We start from the raw sequence: 20633 nt of genomic DNA, 5'->3' as shown, positions 1-20633 counted from the left end.
ACACAAAATAACCACAATGATAGTATAGTAAGTTTGCAAATGTCAGACAATAGTGTAGTTTACAAAATACAATTATAGAGACGACTGTAAAAGAAAGATATTGAAAGTAGGCAGCATCCCGCCTGTGTTTCCTAGGTATGTATCAAAATATAAACAAGGAAACTCTGATGTGCCAAGGAGGCCATTAAAACAACATAGCACCTCAACTTCAGATGGCTTACGCAAGAAAGTGTAAATAATAATCTAGACATTTCCAAAGCAATTTTCTATCAGGTACTTTTTCTTACCAAAGTAGATTAATTCTCTCCTTGAAACGCAGCAGTCACACAGTTGAAAAGTAAAACAAAGATTTTGATGGCTACGATAAAGAAATCGAGGCAGTACTATAGAAAGACTGGTGCAAGAACTGAAAATACGAACACACTACTATTAAAAACAAACAGAAAATGATGAAATTGAAGTGTTATTCCTTAGAGACTACTAGCAGTGGAGAAATTTAAGCTTGCTGGAATGAACTCAATGTTAGACGTTGCATGTCGTGGCAAAGAAAATCTTCATCAGCTTACGATTTTGCTCAAAATGCATAGTTGCTTACCCTTCCTAGCAGATCAACCCTGAAATGATAAAAGAAAATACCATGAGGCTGATAACTCAGTGGTTATCTGAATTGCATAACTTGTTTCGAGATGAGGAAACAATTGGTTTGAAATAACTGATGATCTGGCTATTCAGCCAGATGCATAATATGCTAGATCAGGTGATGCTGTAATAGGGACTGTGGTTATGAACAGATTTAAGAAACACAATGACCAGGAAAATGAATTTGCAACTAAATTAACCTGTTTTGTATTCTAAGGTCTGACATAAAATATAAGGTGTAATCAATAAAAACTTGTGAAAAGTAAACATTTTTTTTTTTTTTTTTGTAAAACTTTAAATAACATTGACAATTGGTGGCATAACAAGTGTACATGATGGAACTGTGTTAAGAAATAATGATTGTATAATAATGATTGTATAAATCATGGTGGGATTAAGCAGCAACCAGTTATCTTTTTCCAGTTAGGTCATGTTTTAATTTTTCTAATGATCTACCTTTCATTTGCATTTCTGAACAGTTGCTGTTTTTCTCATCAATATTATTATTATTATTATTATTATTATTATTATTATTATTATTATTATTATTTTGAATAGGGCCTCCATGGGTCAGGCGGCAGTGCACAGGCCTCTCACCGCTGGGTTCCGTGGTTCAAATCAGGCTCACTCCATGTGAAATTTGTGCTGGACAAAGCGGTGGCAGGACAGATTTTTCTCCGGGTACTCCAGTTTTCCCTGTCATCTTTCATTTCAGCAACACACTCCAATATCATTTCATTTGTCATTCATTAATCATTCCCCAGAGGAGTACAACAGGCTTTGGCAGCTGGCACAATTCCTATCCTCACCGCTAGATGAGAGCTTCACTCATTCCACTCGTAAGGCCCTACCCACGCCGGCTGGAGCTAGGGGGACAAACCTCTCTTCCTTATGGGGTTTTAGAGTCATACGAGGTAGCTATTCACAATATCCTATGGCGTCCGCTCGTAGATCATATCGTGTCTTCATTAGATTGCTCTCAGTTCTCTATCTTTTCCAGACAGCGGTGTGTACATTCTCCAGTTTCCCTGCTAGATCAAGGCAGTACTGGTCAGTAGGGGCAGGATGGTTCTCAGGTCGGCCAAACGCTAAACCCACTGGGAGGTGCAGTTCTCTCCCAAACAACATCCTTGCTGGTGTGTATCCAGTGGTCTCGTACACTGCAGACCGGTACGCCAAGAGATACAGGGGAAGATGATGATACCTGTTGTATGTGTCTTCCGCATCACAAGCTCTGCGCCTACAAGCTCCGCAACCCGCCGCAGCACTGAAGTTTCTAGCAGCTACGAGGTGTCTTTACTGCGCCTGGCACGCTCACTGATGACATCAGCCAGCAATATATAAGGAGCTTCGTTCCGAGCCTCTCCAGGACTACCCCAATGTTCGACGACCAGACCACACCGCAAGTCAGACACGGAGGCATTCCTCTTAAAAACGTGTTTTGAACAGGTGGACAAATTGCTGGCCGTGAGGTTTCACCTCTGAACATTGCCTCATTATCCTGATCCCCGTAGCCACGTCGAGCCCCGAGTATAGCATTCTGCTACTCCCTTTAGTCCTCACCAGTGCTCCGACATCCACCTTAGCATTCTGCTATTTGAATAAATTAATGCAAGTTCCTTGCAAGTATAAACCTAGTACCAGCATTCTGCCTCTCTCTACAAGTTACGCTTGTAATTTCACAGAAGATAGTTTTCGACTATCAGGACAATTTATTAGTGAAACAGACTATCTCCTCAAGATAGAACTAAGTGTATATAGAACTCTCGTATTGTATAATTGTACATATGCAACAGACATTCAATTTAAGATTTAATTTCAACATTAACTGTGTGCATTCAAACAAGTTTCAAGAATTCAGTTTTATTTCTTATATATATTGAAACAATAAACTTTTATGTTGTGTCACTGTATTGGTAATGAGGTACATTGCAGTGTAAAACTCGACAATTTAACAAAATTAGCAATGAGGAAAAGTTACGTTTAGGTCCCGCCAATTCAACAAACTTGACAACGAGGAACACTTTATTTGTGGTTTCACCATATCACCAGTCTCGCTACGGGAAACCAGTTTACTACGCCAGCATTTCGCATTTGTGCAGTGCAATTCTTCCCGTTCAAACTACGGACAGCAGGCTATCATTTCACACCTCACACACGAGCACCTGTCCCTACAGTGCATTCTCGCTGCGCCAAGCTCTCTTTCTCTCTCACTCACAGGCGAGCGATTGAAGGTCACGCTCCCAGCTGGTCTACTTACACGCTGTCTTGCAAGTTGTGCTCCCTATCTCATCTGTCATCATGGCTACTACAGAACAGTTAGCGGCTATACTGCAGGCTTTGCAACAGCAACAATTCCTGCAGCAACAGCAGACAGCATTGCTTACAGCAATACAAGCCCTCTCTGCTTCTACACAGCCCACCACTGTTCCTCAATTTTCTACGTTCGACTCGGCAAAAGAAGAATGGTCAGTGTACTTAGCCAGACTTCAACAACACTTCATCTGCCACTCCATCACGGACGACAAGCACGAACGAGCTCTTTTTCTCAGTTCCGTAGGAAATCCTACCTGTGAACTACTCCAGAAATTAAGCCCAGAAGAGCAGATATCAGAAGTTCCCTTTACACAGCTCCTCGCTCGTATCACTGAGCATTATGCTAAAGATCCTCATATCGTAGCAGCTCACTACAAGTTTTTCAATGCAGGATGAATCCGCAACAGACTCACACTGAATGGATTGCGGAATTACGAGGTCTCGCCAAGAGTTGTAAATTTACCTGTTCCAAGGATGGTTGTAACACGCCTTACACAGACTCACTCATTAGGGACATGGTTATTCTACATACTCCCCACGACAAGGTCCGTTTCGACGCTGTAAAGAGTAGTAACCCTTCTTTGGAAGAAGTACAGCGTATTGCCACAGTCTATGAGATGACTACCAAGAGTGCAGCTGAAATAGCTACGAAACATGAAATCTCTCATGTATCTCATATGTCCAGGACGCCTCCTGCTCCTTCGAACCGCAAAGTGAGCTCGCTCCCTTCCAAGCGTGCCTGACAGGTTCATTCTCGCTCTTCTACGAAGAAGCACAATTCTCACAACACTTCTCAGCTCCTGCAGAGGATGTTTTAAGCATCACAAACGTCGTGACTGCCGTTTTTTCAAAGCCACATGTGATGGATGTCACAAAGTAGGACACATCAAGACTGTCTGTAAAAGTACGTCCCGCCCTGCCAGTACTCTACTGGCAAAGAAACCTACTACGAAGACACGACAAGACATGGAAGTGGATCAGATTAATCTTATTCTTCCTACTAGAAATTCTAGCAAGATCATTATTCCGATCCCTTTCCCCGATCACACTACTAATTTTCAATTAGATACTGGATCACCTGTCTCAATCATCAACCTTGCTACGTACCACAACTTGAGATCGCCGTCTTTCTCTCCTGCTGACATCCAACTTGTTACGTTTAACAAGAAGAAAATTGACATTAAGGGCCAAATCACTATTCCTGCCAGCTATAAGGATATTCAGAAGGTCGTTACCTTGCTCGTAGTCAATAACTACACTGCTTCTAATATTCTAGGCATGGATCTATTTAACTTATTTGGTTTTCAAATTCATGACAACGTCAATGTAGTCTCAGCCTTACAGCCTACCTCTGATGTCACCGCTCTTCTCGAGCAATTTCCAGAAGTCTTCGACTCTACATTAGGCACAGCCAAAGACTACACAGCTCATATCCAACTAAAATCAGGAGCCAAGCCTCGCTTTTTCAAAGCACGTCCAGTCCCACTTGCACTTCAGGACCAAGTTACTCAAGAGTTACAGAGATGGATAGCAGACGGTATAGTAGTTCCCGTCAATTCCAGTAAATGGGCTACTCCACTCGTCGTAGTTAAGAAACCTAATGGCAAAATTCGCATTTGTGGTGATTTTCGCTCCACTATCAACGCTCAAGTTGAAACCGACGTTTTTCCCATTCCCCGTCCTGAGGACTTATTTCGCCGTTTAGCCGGTGGACAGTTCTTCTCTAAAGTGGATCTCAAAGAAGCCTATCTACAGCTACTTTTAGACGAAGAATCCAAGCAGTGTCTCACGCTGAATACCCCTCTTGGACTTCTCCAGCTTCAGCGCCTACCTTTCGGAGTCTCTTCCTCCGCTGCGATTTTCCAGCGCTATTTAGCACAGCTTACCACCTCCATTCCCGGTTGTGCTAACTATCTGGATGACATTCTTGTGACTGGCAAATATCATCAAGAGCACCTGCATAATCTGCGCCTGCTCCTCACCAAATTGAAAGAAAATGGCCTCCGAGCGAACCTCGCTAAATGCACGTTCTTTCAACCTCAAGTTCACTACCTACGTAATATCCTTGATAAGAATGGCATTCGACCTAGCGAACGCACAATCAGTTGTCCATCCACAACTATGAAAGATCCTGGTTTGTAATGCTTTGTAATTTCCTTTATCGTTACATTAGATATAGTTGTAGAGGTAACTTAGTAATAAGGAGCCACTAAACAAATTTTTTAATTAATTATTATTATTGCAACAAAAGCATCCCATGTATCTCTAACTGGCATCAACTTGACAAGTTTCTTCCTCTCATCTTGAGAATCCAAATTGCTGAATCTGACACACCTCAGGACAAATTACCTCTTTGCACTCATAACAGACCTATACTTAGTGCCTCAAAGAGAAGTATCAAACAGCTCTCTCACTGCTAGATGATTACTCTTCACGGTGGAAGTTAGTGTTAACAAACCCAAGAATGAATTAATTTCCTTTATCCTTACATTAGATATAGTTGTAGAGGTAACTTAGTAATAAGGAGCCACTAAACAAATTTTTTAATTATTAGTGAACCCAGCGATGGAATTAATCATATTTTTATCGATAAATGAAAGGAAACAGTCTTTTGGTATATTAGCCTAGCAGATTTTGCATTTCCGATAACATCCAGATGAAAACAAACAACATGTCTCGCTGCAGTGTGAACCCTTCTGTTTTTAGGTTCTGTTGACCAAATATACCCATTCCCCCCACAATAAATTTCTTTTCAGGCAAAATTATTCTAGTATCTACAGCAATCATTTCATGTTGGAATCCAAGTTATCACTCAGAAAGTAGGGGATGAATTCCTTGACTGAACACGTACACATTTTCTTCCATAGCCAGCGTCTTTTTCTTTCGATTCCTCATTGCATTCACTTGCTGCTTCAATCTGTACATTGCTATCTGTACACTCTACATTATACAGTTCAGTAACTTTTCGTCTTCTTCATAAATTCTTCATTGGTTACTTATTTGTAAATTTCCTCAAGCAAATCACCGAGTCTGTCGTAGTTGAAGTCAAATACCCTCCCATCCATGTTATGGATTAATTCCAGAACCAGAGAAACATGATCCATGTTACTCAAGTGCAGATTTTATAATTTCACACTTAAATTAGAAAACTACACAATGATGTTTAGCGATGAATAAGCACTCGCATGTAAAATAAAATGTCATGACTCCCAGAAAAAGTAATAGCATTGCTAAACCTTCGTAATATGTACAACGTAACACCTAGCAAGTAAACTACGAGTATTGAAGTCCAATGAATAATCACTCTCGCATTCTCAATGCCATGGCCTGAACTGAAGCTATTGAAAGGAACATGCTACTCTAGTATTCAGAACGGCAATAGTACCAACTATGCTCGTAAAATTTATGAAGGTTTAATGTTGTAAGGTTAAAAGGATCTATTTTTATTCTGATGAACCATCTTTATGGCCTGTAATAATTATGATTAATATATGTATTAATTCTTTTTAAAGTAGATCATTTTTCTCTATTATACTTTGTTGTATGGCAGGTCTAAAATTAGGAAATTTTAAATAAATAGAAAAGATCATAAGAAAAGTTGCACTAGAAATTACTTAACTCTCCATAACTAGGTGTAACTGCATAGCAACCATATAAACAATAAACTGCCCACGTGTTTCAAAGGTTATTAAAACCAGCAGTAAAGTGGCCTAAAAGACACAGTATAAACCACAAGAGACACAAAAAAAATGACACATGAGCATGGAAGGAACACAGAGACATGAGGAGCTTAGGTATTGCTGCTTCTCCAGCAGATGGTTTGTTGTCATCAGTGGAGAAGATGGAAAATACCATCAGCCACATCAGATTCATTAATCCTAGAGGTTATGGTACCTTCGCAAAGTGCTGACAGATTGAAAAGTATTCCTACAATTATTCTTATAATTTACAATGCTACATATAGCATGAAAATTTATTTTACCCTATTCATCTCAGTATCTTCTGCTTCAAAAGTAGTTTGATGCTCCAATGATGGGTGAGAGACTACTTGATCCTGTAGCTCATCCTGAGTCTCACAGTCAGTTTCCTCTTCTTTTGCATGTAAATGTTTCAACCACTCTTTACCATCTAAAAGAGTCTTCCTACTCTCTTGAACCCGGTGTATGATATCACTGAAGGCATCTTCTTGAATGAATGGGAATCTCTATACAAGTATTAAAAAATAAAAGAGAATCACAATGATGGTTTGGATTCTATGATCAAAAAGGCTAGACACATAAATGTAGGCATGATATAAGATATTTGTTTAAGACAACTTTGCAGGCTGCAAAGGCATTTACAATGAAAATTTCTTTTACCCTATCCATCTTAGTATCTTCTGCTTCAAGAGTAGTTTGTTGCTCCAATGGTGGGTGATGGACTACTTGATCCTGTAGCTCATCTTGAGACTCACACTCAGTTTCCTCTTCTTTTGCATGTAAATGTTTCAACCACTCTTTACCATCTAAAAGAGTCTTCCTACTCTCTTGAACCTGGTGTATGATATCACTGAAGGCATTTTCTTGAATGAATGGGAATCTCTATATCAAGTGTTAAAAAATAAAATAGGATCACAATGACGGTTTGCATTCTATGATCAAAAAGGCTAGACGCATAAATGTAGGCATAATTTAAGACATTTGCATAAGACAATGTTGTAGTCTGCAAAGACATTTTGTAAATAATGGAAAGAAAAAAAAGAGTTAATTCCATAAAACTTAGGCCTACATTCCTTTCAGTAAGAAAAATTACACGGGAAAATATCACATCACAGAGCATTTGTTCACATGGGAAGCTCAGGTTAAAAAGGAGGTCTACTGGTAGAATAGTGATCTCAGTAAATTTTTGATGGCCATTCTGTGTGAGTCCCTTTTCTCATGTAATTTTCTCACTTTAGTTCAAAGACTTCATTTCTAGGTTGGTTTACAAGTCTTGGCAATTACTTCCTACCTCCTGAAAATGTTACAACACTGGAAATCTTCGAGGGCCATCCGGAAAGTAGTACCCGTTAGCGCCCCATGAAGCGCTGCCGACTCGGGTAGCCGCTGGGCAAGGTCAGACCGTGTCAGTGGCTTGTCTGCCTGCTCAGTGCGAGTTTGCGTGATGCTAGCATTGCCTGTGTTGTGTCTGTGATCGTTTAAAATGTTTAAACAAATTGAGAACCCCGCCAGTTGTGAAGTGAGGGCCGTGATTAAATTTCTTAATGCACGAAACGTTCGACCTTGTGATATTCATCGCCAATTAACAGAGGTGTATGGAGACAATGTGATGGACAAGTCGTCTGTTCGGCGCTGGTGTCGCAACTTCAACCTGGGGGGAGAATACACACGACGAGGAGCGTTCAGGGAGACCATCTGTCATTACAGACCAACTGCTAAGCGCAGTAGACGAATACACGAGGAACGATTGGTGCGTCACAATTGATGAACTCTGTGAACATTTTCCTAATGTATCTCGAACAATTGTTCATGAAATTGTCAAAGACCATCTGCATTATTCAAAAATCTGTGCAAGGTGGGTCCCTCGCATGCTTACAGAGGAGCACAAAACCAAGCGTATGGTTGCAGCACTGACGTTTCTGGGACGTTATTCCGATGAAGGAGACTCTTTTCTGACTCGTATCATTACTGGGGATGAAACATGGGTTTGATATGCATTACCTGAGAGTAAACAACAGTCAATGGAGTGGCATCATGCTCATTCACCAACCAAACCAAAAAAAATTCAAGACATTTCTGTACACCAGGAAACTCATGGCAACCGTTTTCTGGGATCACCGAGGTGTACTGCTCATTGATTTTATGGCCCGTGGAGACACAATTAATGCTAATGCGTATTGTGAAACATTAAAGAAATTACGGCGGGCAATACAAAATCGACGGCGAGGTCTATTGTCTACAGGCGTCATTCTCCTTCATGACAATGCCAGGCCTCATGCAGCTGCGATAACACAACAACTTTTGCACCAATTCAAGTGGGAAACCTTCGACCATTTCCCGTATAGCCCGGACTTGGTCCCTTCGGATTTTCATCTCTTTCCGAAGCTTAAAGACTTTCTGGCAGGAAAAAGATTTGACAGCGATGAAGAACTTAAATGAGCCGTGACTATGTATCTCAATATGCTGGCGGCGGAGGACTATAACGCTGGAATACAAAAACTCGTCCCACGTTATGACAAATGCCTAAATTTGCTTGGAGATTATGTGGAGAAGTAGTGCAAAGTATGCTCTTTCCAATAAAAATGTGTATATTTGTTAATATTTTCGTCTGTGTCCTTATTGCGCAAACGGGTACCACTTTCCGGATGACCTTCGTAATAATGTATTTACATTTGAAAGTGTGCGACATGTTAATTTAAAATTTAGTGCTTGACCATAATGTATTTTAGTGTACCATCTGCCACCGAGGTAGACACCTCATTTGCAAATAAAGAGATTTTGATTTTGATACACAATGATGCCATCAGATGGTGTCTGTGCACAAACTGCAGGGAACAAAGAAGGAACAAACACAAATGTGAAATAATTTTATTCATGAGCCACCTGTTTGACAGCTTTCAAAGTAGACTCCCAAGAACAAACACTACTTTTTCATTTCCTCCCCCCCCATCTATAACTTGTTTAATATCTTTTGAAGTAGTTTCCCAGAAACAAACATGACAAAGAAATGAAGTAATCCCCCATAAACAAACATGACATTTAAAATCCTGTAGTCACCCAGAACTAACATGACATATGAAATCGAGTAGTCTCCCACAAACAAACACGATATCTAAAAACATCATTTTCTTCATATAAATCTTCCAGGTTTCATTGTCATCAGTGGAGAAGGTGGGCACACCAAATTACAGACTCAATGTCTTCTGTGTTAGCAAAGTATTTTCCATGCTATGGCTTCTTCACTTAAGAATGAGATCAATGTCACACCGATTAAGATCAGGAAAATAAAGAGAGATTCATTAATAAGTGCTACCTCTCACCAAATTACAGATTCAGTGTCTTCTGTGTTAGCAAAGTATTTTCCATGCTATGGCTTCTTCACTTAAGGATGTCCCCCTGTGGGTGAGGGCAGTAGAATAACATCCATGGTATCCTCTGCCTGTAAGAGGTGACTAAAAGGGGCCCCAGGGTATCTTAACTTGGGAGGGTGGGTGGGTTGGTGACCAAGGGGCTGTTAGATGAGCCCTGGCATTGCTTCCACTTCCTTGTGCCAAGCTCCCCACTTTCATCTATCCTATCTGACCTCTCCCGGTCAACTCTTCCTCTTTTTGACCCCGACAGTATTAGGTTGCCAATCCTAGGAAGTCTTTCATTTTCATGGCCTTCATGGCCATTGTCTTCCTTCGGCCAATACCTTCATTTTTCGAAGTGTCGGATCCCTTCCATTTTTCCCCTCTGATTAGTATTAACAGAGAATGATTGTCCAGTTGTACTTCCTCTTAAAACAATAACCATCACCTCACTTAAGAATGAGATCAATGTCACACAAATTAAGATCAGGGAAATAATGAGGGTATGGCAACACTTCCCATCCCTAACGCAGAACACAATGACTAACAGTGTCTGTTTTGTAAAGTCTAGTGTCAGCATGAATAATTATTGTGTTGCTCAGGAGTTCCAGACATTTATATACTCAGTTTCCATATTTATGGCCACATTTTATCATACACTCTGTTTGAAAAAAAAAAACAAGGTCCATGAACCCCACAAGAAACTGCTCCATCTAGGTGTATTTTAGTTATATTAATCAGTATTGGACTATAGCCATCTAGATCAATCATAATGATCATCACTCCCTCTGCATTCTCATTTTAGAATTCACCAAGACTGTAAAACAATGAATGCTGCTTTAAAAACTTTTACCGGGTGAGATGGCCGTGCAGTTAGGGGCACGCAGCTGTGAGTTTGCACCCGGGAGATAGTAATTTCGAACCCCACTGTCGGCAGCCCTGAAGATGGTTTTTCTGTGGTTTCCCATTTTCACACCAGGCAAATGCTGGGCTGTACCTTAATTAAGGTCACGGCCGCTTCCTTCCCACTCCTAGGCCTTTCCTATCCCATCGTCGCTGTAAGACCTATCTGTGTCGGTGCGACATAAAGCAAATTCTTTTTTTTTATTTTTTATAACTTTTAATATGTCACACTGAACTTCTCCATCAATCATGTTTTTCATCCACATTTTTCACTTTGGATATTTTAAGTTGACTTGTTTCCATGTACAGACTACTAGCTGAAGATGACCCATATGAGATCAAAACATGTCCTAGTCTCATTAGTTTTTATGAATGTACAAACCACTTACTTTTAAGTGGTTTACATCAGAATTGTATTGAACAGGTGGACCAATATAAATTCATTCTTCTAGGAATAGTATTTAAAAAATTGTTAACCCAATATAGAACCAAGAAAGAAATTCATCACTTGTAATAATCAAGCATTGTCAGGTTAATAATAATAATAATAATAATAATAATAATAATAATAACAACATTCTTCTTCCTAGCATTTTCCTGCTGGTGCAGGGTCCGCTGTTGTAACCTTGGCTCACCATTTTGCATGATCTGGGACATCGTGTGGTCTTAAGTTGTGAGTCTTCATATCAGTATTCACTGTGTCATGCCAGTGCTGCTTTGGACATCCATATGGACGTTGCCCATTAATTTCAAAGGAGTGGGTGAAATTACCAACTGTTCCAGGTGCAGCACGCAGGATGTGACCATACCATTGCAGATGATTTTCTCATGGCTTTTCAATGACAGGTGCGATGCCCATTTGCTGGCAAACAGTGTTGGTTTTGACACGATGCAGGAGTGTGATGCTCATCGACCAACAGAGCATACGCATTTCCATGTTTTGTAATTTTCGCTCCATAGCTTTGTCAGTCAGTCGATGTTCAACACCATATAAAGGAACAGGACATGCGGACATGCTACCATGCAGTATATTTTGGACTTCAGATGTACTGGCATCCTTCTGTCATAGAGTACACCTGTGACTTCCCTCCAACTCATCCTTGCTGCCTTTATCCTACTTTTTAATTCGTCACCAATCCCACCGTCAGTCTGGAGGCGAGATCCTAGATACGTGAAGCTTACGGCCTTCGGTAAGGTCTCTCCATCAACATGGATGGAGCCGTTGCTTGGAATGGTTTCCAGGTATTCGGCTTTCTTTTTGTTCAGTCTATGATCATACTGTGAGATGGCTGTTACAGTCTTCAACTTGTTGCTGTAATCTTGTTCTTGTTGTATTAGCAAGTGTGACATCGCCTGCATAGAACAGAGTCCAAAAGGACACTCCTTTGCAGGTTCTGTGTGATTGTGTCCATGATGAGGACAAAGAGCAATAGGGACATTGCGGAGCCTTAGTTTACACTGACTTTCACTAAGAATCACTTCAAAATACTGACAACGCAACGTACATGACTTGCAGTGTTCTTGAATAGCACCTTGATCCAATTAATAAGCATTTCTGGCACACCATGGTCATGAAATGCATATCAGATCACACATGTGGAACACAGTCAAAAGCCTTTTCAAGATCAAGGAAGGCAATATGCAGTGGCTGTTGTTTCTCTCAGAGCTTTTCAATGAGCATTCTTGGCAGTGAAGATTGCATCGAATGTTCCACCATCCTTGACGAAGCTGCACTGGTTGGTAATAATGCTGACAATTTCACCAGTCGTCAATCAAGGATTATTTCAAAGGTCTTTATTGTAAGTGACAGGAGGTGAATTGGATGGTAATTTGCACATTCTGCTAGATCATATTTTTGCTTAATAATAATTAGTAAGTACGATATCACCCAGAAGTAATGCGAGAGCGGTTCTGGGGTGATGATATACATCGTGGGAAAAGGGTGTGTGGTTTTTAGTGGGTAAGAATTCCACACACTTGTGGAGTGCGGACCCTTAACAAGTGTGATTTTCCACAGTCCCTCAATAATAATAATAATAATAATAATAATAATAATAATAATAATAATAATAATGCCAACTGTGTCATCCTGAAGTGATTCTTTGAGAAGTTACACAACTGTGAACCACCTACAGAGAAATTCTAATTCAACATACCTGCCCCAAATCAGGACTCGGTTTCACTGGCACATGACGGGATATAAAACATCATATTAACCTAGAAAACAATAAATTACCAGAGAAAGACAGCATAATAGCCAAGATGTTCAAGATTGGAAATGAACTCCTGGTTGAATGCCTACAAGCCATCATTGCGAATATATGGAAGAACAGAATCATTCCTGCAGCTTAGAAAACTGCTTTGATTCACCCACCACATAAAAAGGCAATAAGATAGATTCAAACACTTACCGAGTCATTTTACTTCAGCACATCACCTATAAAGTGCTCTCACGTGCCCTTATTACTAGAGTGGACCAACAGACATAACACAAGATTGGCAAATATCAGACAGACTTCCAACCATGCAGATCATGCGCTGAACAGATCTGGAACCTCAAGATAATACTACAGAACTACCAGACGTACCGCATAGTGGTCACTTTTGAAGGCTTCAAAAAGGCATTCGCCTCGGCTGATTGCATCACTCTCTTTAATGTGCTATGGGAATATGGTGTAGATAATAAAACAACTGCAGACTTTGACAGAAGCAACATCTAAATTCAAGTTCATGGCTGAAATCTCCAAACTTTTTAAAATTAGAACAGGAGTAAGACAGGTGATGCGCTGTCTCCGATCCTGTTCCACCTTGTACTAGATAAGATCGTTAAAACATGGCAAGCAAGAAATACCAGGAATAAATTTTAGTACCAACCAGTGCAGATCAACATAAAATGCTTTGCCTTCTCTGACGATCTAGCAACAATTACTCAGACTCCCGAGGACACAAGACATGCCATCGAAAATCATGAGATTGCAATCAAAACCAGCCTCCAAATTTCTTATGAGAAAACACAGTACATGGACTCCACGAACCCCAAACTGGGATCACTTGTGATCAAACATGGCAACATCAAACAAGTTAATCATGTAAAGTACCTGGGTGAAATTATTGGAAGTACTAACAATGGAAAAGTAGCCAACAAAACCCTCACAGAAAAATTATGTAACGCCTACATAATCACCTGGAATATCTAGGCCTACGATATTCTCCCAGAAGTACATTGGTGCCAGACATTTTGTATGCTTTCTCCCCCAACTGCTCCCTTGTAAATATGTATTATAAGCTTGTAATTTCCCAACTGTTCAATAGAATAACGTAAATATTACGGTGTAGTTGCCCTGTCAAACTGTGATCGCCAACCAACGGCAGTAATTATTGTTATGAACATTGGTGCCAGACACTTTGTACCCTTACTCCCCAAACTGCTTCCATATATATATACATAAACTTTATAATTTCCTAAGATTTTGTATTAGAGTAGCATCAATGATTCTTCGGACCAGCACTGCTGGACACTGCTAAAATACCCTGTGGTTATACGCATTAGTGCCGACTACTTTGCCTATAAATAAGTTAATATAACCCCTTTTAACTCCATATATTAATGAACATTGTTTTATCAATGAACACTGTTTCTTAATGAAATTTTAGTAACAGTTACTAACATTTCTGATAATGTAACGTCAATACTTCATATGGACCACTGCTGCTGGACACACTGTCAAATACCCTGTGGTCTTACCTATTAGTGCAAGTCACTTATCTTTCCCTTAAACTGCCCCATGTTAATATGTTAAGTCATCCTTTAATAGGACATACCCTAACATGCCCAGCCCGCTTATGGAAGTTTTACCTTGAAATTATTACATACATAAATGTTGATAAAATTACTACATCTGACATTTTAGTGTGTGGCTCATGAATAGATTAAGCAGAAAGGGCAGCCTCTCTCTACACTGAAATTAAGTTTGTTTTCAGAGGAAGGCAACTATAATATTATGAAATATTTTAAGCCTAAATGAAACTTAAATGATGATTTTATAATTTAATATCAACAATGACATTTTAACTAATAAGTGAGCTGCCCAGCAAAATAAGGGGCAGATTCAAAGTTTTGTAAACATCTTTAAACCTACAATTCTGATTACTTAAATAACAATCCAAATCACGCATAATGCAAGCTAGTTTGTAGCTTTACATGAATCTGATCACATTTAAAAAAATCGACAAGCATTGACCAGGATTCGAATCGCTGCTGCCTTGGTACGAAGCAGTAACTAAGTCATTGGACTAATATTATGGATAATTATTTCTCAAACAATTTGTGTAGTTACAAAAAAAGTTCATAATAAATATACAAATATTTCAAAAACACGACTACGGTAATTTAGTGGAATTTACATTTTTCATCTAGAGGCTAAAAGAGTTAAAACGTAATAAAAATAGTACAACTGGTACGGTATTACCTGAAATTCAAAGTCGCCGCTGGGAGCCTCAGCAGGAAATGACACTGGATCATGACTCTGTGTTCGTTTTCTGAGCATCGATGGTGATTTATGTATTATACTTCAAAATTAATCCAAGTATTTAAACATATCAAAAATGATTATAATCTATTAAACATTTATATTACCAACTTTAAGTCTGGCATTAAATTATATATGTAAAATAAAACTCTAAGCAGTCAAAAAACGAAGGCCATCAACAATATAAATAACAGACAACCAAAACAAGTTAGAATTAATTAATAGGCGATCAGCTGATTACGACTAAACAGGTTTTAATTCTCGCGCACTGCGCATGCGCAGCAAAAGTAACTACGAAAGACATGCGGCTATTTAATATAATAACATTTTACACTGTACAGGCGAAAATTTGGTCAATACATCATATTTTTTACGAAAATGAAAATTTAGTTGCTGAATAATTATTTACTCAATGTATTAGTACTATTATTTAAATCTGAGATTGATTCAGTTGTTTTCAGTTGTTTTCAGAGGAGAGGAATGGTTGCGCGAAATGTTTGATCTTGTTTACATTAGTGCAAATTGGGGTTGGTTGCGGTTCGATTTTGGCGAATTTGGGTATTCTAGAGTTGTCTAATTCCCCTCCTTCAAAATGAAAAGTATTGTGAAAGTTTACTATGCGGTATGTCAAGTACTTTTTAATGAGGGGCGTATATCGCATGTAGAAGTGGGTGTGTGTTGAACCATGTTGTGTTAGGTTAGGAATACATTGGTTTATTCTTTATTAGTTTCTTCCGGTGGGTTGTGAGTTTGACATTTCTCTTAACATGTTGAAATCATATTCAATCAGAAATAAGCATATTTCCCACATTTATCGTAACGATTCTAGTCGTCTTTGTGTGCAAGACTTGCAAAACACGAAATTTGTGTGTATATCCTGACCGGATTAAATTATTACGGTATGTATTGTGGGAGTGGTATTCTGGAATTCGTAATGCGACTGACAAACGGTGAAGAATTACAAAGTATTTTCTATTCGTTCTAATATTTCCAGTAATATTGATTATATTGAAATAATACTCCCACTTTTTAGTACCGTACTTTTCAAAATACTCGGTACTGTACTTATAAGCTGAACAATCTGTAAATTGCTAATTGTGCAGCAGACTGTGGCACCTCAAATTTTCTTTGGTTACGTATCGTCACTTCCAACGTGTAGGAAGATATAAATGTGTCCGTGTTTAAAAATAAATCCTTAATACATTCTTGTTAGCATTCCAGTATGAGTGCATCAGATTCTCGTTCAGTAACGGTCCTTCCAGGGACGTCTCAAGAAACTCCTCATGGTAAAGGGACAGTATTGCCTCCATTAACATCTCAATATCCACAGTGGAGCAGAGGTGGGAAACTGGAAATTGGTGTCTATAAAAAACCATTTTCTAGTGGAAATGAAAAAGGTCTTCAAAGGACTACAGAGAATAAGGTAGGTATAGTGCATTTCACATGATGAGTTCACATACTAAATCTTATGAAATTGTTAGGAGCACTGTGAAATGTTTTTTCTTATGTAGGAATAAATATTGCATTTTGTACACTTCTGACTTGTATGATGTAAGATAGGTATGTTAATTTGATGTGGAGTGACCTTAACTTCATTCAGGACCATTAAAATTCAGGTGGGTTATGTGTTTGATATTTTGGTTATGTTGAGATCATATTCAGTCAGAAATAGGTGTGTTTTGCATATTTATACTAGTGATTCTAATCATCTCTTTTCAAAGACTTGTAAAACACGAAATCTGACCAGATTAAATTATTTTATATTGCGAGTGTGGTATAGTGGAATTCCTAATGCAACCATTGTTCGGTCCCAAGTCCAAGATGTGAAAGGAGGGTTAATTGTTCTAGCATGCTAATCTTCTCTGTATCGTTCCAATTTTAGTAGGCCTATGTGTACCACCGAAGCTAGTGATACATATTTAACTAAGAAACACGTCCGGACGTGTATTGATTGGGTGGACGAAAACCGAACATTGTTTCTTAGTTTTAACTGATCAATACAGATCTATACGATGAAGTTCGTAAATTGTACTGATACATATTTCTCATGAACAAGGAGATTTAATCAAACAGTTATTAGAAAAAATGGAACTAATGATAAATAACAACCCAAAATTGGAAGAGCTGACAAAGAAGGTAGACAGATACTGTAGCAAACAAACTTGATGTATTAATAGAGGACAAGATAGATAAAACATTGTCCCAAAGGGAAACGAGACCATCAACAATAAAGGATCCCATCAGTAGAGACGCCAACAGAATCCAAATGGAAGATTTCCCCCACTCTCTGGTCAGCTTCAACAACAGAATAAATTCAACGAAATACAGACGACTGCTATACCTTCCACGTCAGGTGAAAATGAAGTAAGAGGAAGAACAGTAGAACAGCCATGGAGAAATGTGGTCGGTAGCATAAGCTCAGTTGATAAAGGACATCTCATCGGAACCAAAGAAAATGAAGGTGACCTGAGAGACGCAGACAAAACCATTCGGTTATACCTGGGAAAAGTACAAAGCAGCAAAACAACAGATCAGGTGAAAAAATACCTAACTAAACAACAAATAACAGGCAGAATGGTCTGTGAAGAGCTTCAGACTCGCGGAGACAAAAAAGACATTAAAGTCGGCCTCCCATTTGAATTCTTGGAGTTGACATCAAAACCTGACTTTTGGCCAAAGGGAATACTGGTGAGGCGGTTTCGTTTTCGATTTCGATACCAATACGGAATAAACAAAGATGGCTCTTTCGAATAGGACGAAAGGAGACAACTCCACGGGAAACTCCCAAGAGAATGCTGACACACTAATGAATTTAATGATACTTAACTGGAATGCGGAAGGGTTAAAGACAATAACTTCTTTTGTGCCAGACAATTTTTGGGCGCGTTTTGTTTTAGTGATAGCTACAGAAACTTTCTTGTCTGATCACATGAGCTTCCCACACATGTATTTTAGAAACACCTTAGCTACTACTAGGGACAGAGGAAGACCCGAGGGGGGAGTCTCATGACTGTTTAAAGATAACGTAGGTAAAGTTAAAGGTACCCATATAGAAGACAACATGGTCATATTACAGTTTGACAAAATAAGTGTAGTAGGACTCTATATAAGCTCTCTACGAAGTGTGGTCGATACGGTCGAGCATGTAATGAAAGCCATCGATATTGTGGAAAATGAAAATTCTGTAGTTCTGGGTGGTGACCTCAATTGCAGAGTTGATAAACCAGATCAAAAGACAATGATTATACTAGAATTATTAAATGATGAAGGATACAAACTAACCAACAACTAAATGAAAAAGGCTTACATAGCCCCGAACGGTAAAAGTACCATCAACTTAGTCTGTATGAAAGGCACCAATGTACGAATTCTAGAACAACAGGTTATGTACAGCAATCCAGCAGCTACCCTGCAAAAACACATTCTCGTAGCCACTGAACTCCAAATTTTGAGCCAAAAATTTAAAAGCAAGAGAAAGACTGAGCTTATTGTCTCGAGAACATTAGATAAGTGCATCCTTGAAAGAGGAAAAGAAAACCTCAGATATACCATCATTAATAGAAAATGATCTGGTAGAGTCAGCTTTACATATCATAACAAACTTTATTAAATCGGCTCAAATTCGAAAACCTCTCAGAACCCTGGTTCGACGGTGAGTGTTGGACTTCACAGAGAAACTTTGAACCTACTAAATAAAACACGTTACACACACAAGATTGATATACTCAAAGTGTACGCCGTGAAAAAAGAGTACAAAAAGAATTAGAGATCCACTTCGCTCTTATCGATAATGATTGATCGCAACTACTCGAACACATAGTCGTGCAAAGTTTACAATACCTCCTCGTCAAATACTAAAGTCCCATATGAGGTGAAAATTTACAGCAGCATAGCACAAAGATATTTCCCTCTCTCCAACAGCCAAAGAACTCCTCGAAGTAGTACGCAAAGAGTACTGCTTAGATAGGCCAGTTGGAGAGGCGAGGTACAGGAGAAATCATGACACACGGCACTAGAAACACCGAGAACATCCATGAAGAGTGCAGAGTCTATGATGTCATCCAGGTTTGACGCAGATAATTGGCTGACAGTAATCCCGTAGCTGTGGCAGTGTGCAGATGTCAAACATCGGGAAGAAAGCAGCGAAAAATGACGATTGCGGCGGAGGTGAGTCGACAGTGTTACAAAATAAACTCCCACGCCTGTAAAGGGTTATGAATATTCCTAGCTTCCCCTTGAGGGCCCGATAAATGAATCGCAATATTTTGTCTCCTAGTACGATCTGTTTTTTTTAGCACAATGAATACAGGGTGTGCATAAATGATTTGAGTGGTTTAAAAAAATTCCTGTTTGTTTATTATTTGTTGTAACATTACAAAATTATATAGACAGAAAAACTCACGAAGTTTTTTTATGAGCCTACAAGTGCTTGATATGTGTTCCATGAGTTACTCTACACACATCAACTCTATAGTCAAGTTCATCCCACACCCTTATAAGAAATAAATGCTACAACTCTACAATTGCATATTTCCAGCAATATAGGAATATCCACAATTTCTTTTGACGAGAATGCCAGCCTGTGTTTGAGCCGTTTACAACTTCCTCGTAGTATATGATATAGTTTTGAACTGTGGTGAGATTTTTTGAAAACATGTTCAGTTTTCATCCAGCTCGTGGATTTGGACTATTCTTGTTAAACACATAATGCACTGCACGACCAACCACAACAGAAGTGTGATAGCAAGTACATCCCTCCACATAGGGTTGGAATTAGGAAGGGTATCTGGCCAAAAGCAAAGTAATTTCCATACAGGCCATGAAGGCCCCTGGAGGTGTGGAAGGTAAAGGCTTCCAGTATCCGTAACCTCGGCACTTGGTGGGGTAGGATGGTTAGCTCTACGCCCGGCCGCCTTTGCCACCAGGAATTAACTTAGTACTCATTTTTGGTGGAGGCTGAGTGAACCTCAGGGCCATGTGCATCTCCAGAAGTGGAAATCTCATTTCTTAAATTTTACGACACTCTGACAGGTAAAAACTAAGAAACAATGTTAGGTTTTGGTACTCCCAATCAAGACACAAAGCCTAACATTGTTTCTTAGTTTTAACTGTATCAATACGGATCTATATGATGACGTTTGTAAATTGTACTCTCTGACGGGGAATCAAATCCACATCCTTCCGGATGAACCGAGCAC

The 20633-nt window shown here is 39.2% G+C and overlaps 2 protein-coding genes across 5 annotated transcripts in view; one reads left to right on the top strand and one right to left on the bottom strand.

The window, feature by feature from the left end:
* The window catches only part of LOC136878858 (uncharacterized), a 317293-nt gene extending 301609 nt beyond the window's left edge, over nt 1-15684 (bottom strand). For all 4 annotated transcript variants that reach the window (XM_067152397.2, XM_067152398.2, XM_068229039.1 and 1 more), the window contains exon 1: nt 15376-15684. In XM_067152397.2, coding sequence (XP_067008498.2) covers nt 15376-15453 — 78 coding nt within the window. In that variant the 5' untranslated portion in view covers nt 15454-15684. The remainder of the gene's footprint in view (nt 1-15375) is intronic.
* Nucleotides 15685-15918: 234 nt separating this feature from the next.
* The window catches only part of LOC136878856 (caprin homolog), a 100082-nt gene continuing 95367 nt past the window's right edge, over nt 15919-20633 (top strand). Inside the window, exon 1 of the mRNA XM_067152395.2 lies at nt 15919-16858. Within this exon, the coding sequence (XP_067008496.1) occupies nt 16658-16858 (201 nt within the window). The 5' untranslated portion in view covers nt 15919-16657. The remainder of the gene's footprint in view (nt 16859-20633) is intronic.

Source organism: Anabrus simplex, chromosome 8 (genome assembly GCF_040414725.1).
Source record: "Anabrus simplex isolate iqAnaSimp1 chromosome 8, ASM4041472v1, whole genome shotgun sequence".
Classification (NCBI taxonomy): domain Eukaryota; kingdom Metazoa; phylum Arthropoda; class Insecta; order Orthoptera; family Tettigoniidae; genus Anabrus; species Anabrus simplex.
Note: the sequence above shows the minus strand (reverse complement) of the source record. Positions and strands in the feature narration are given on the sequence as shown.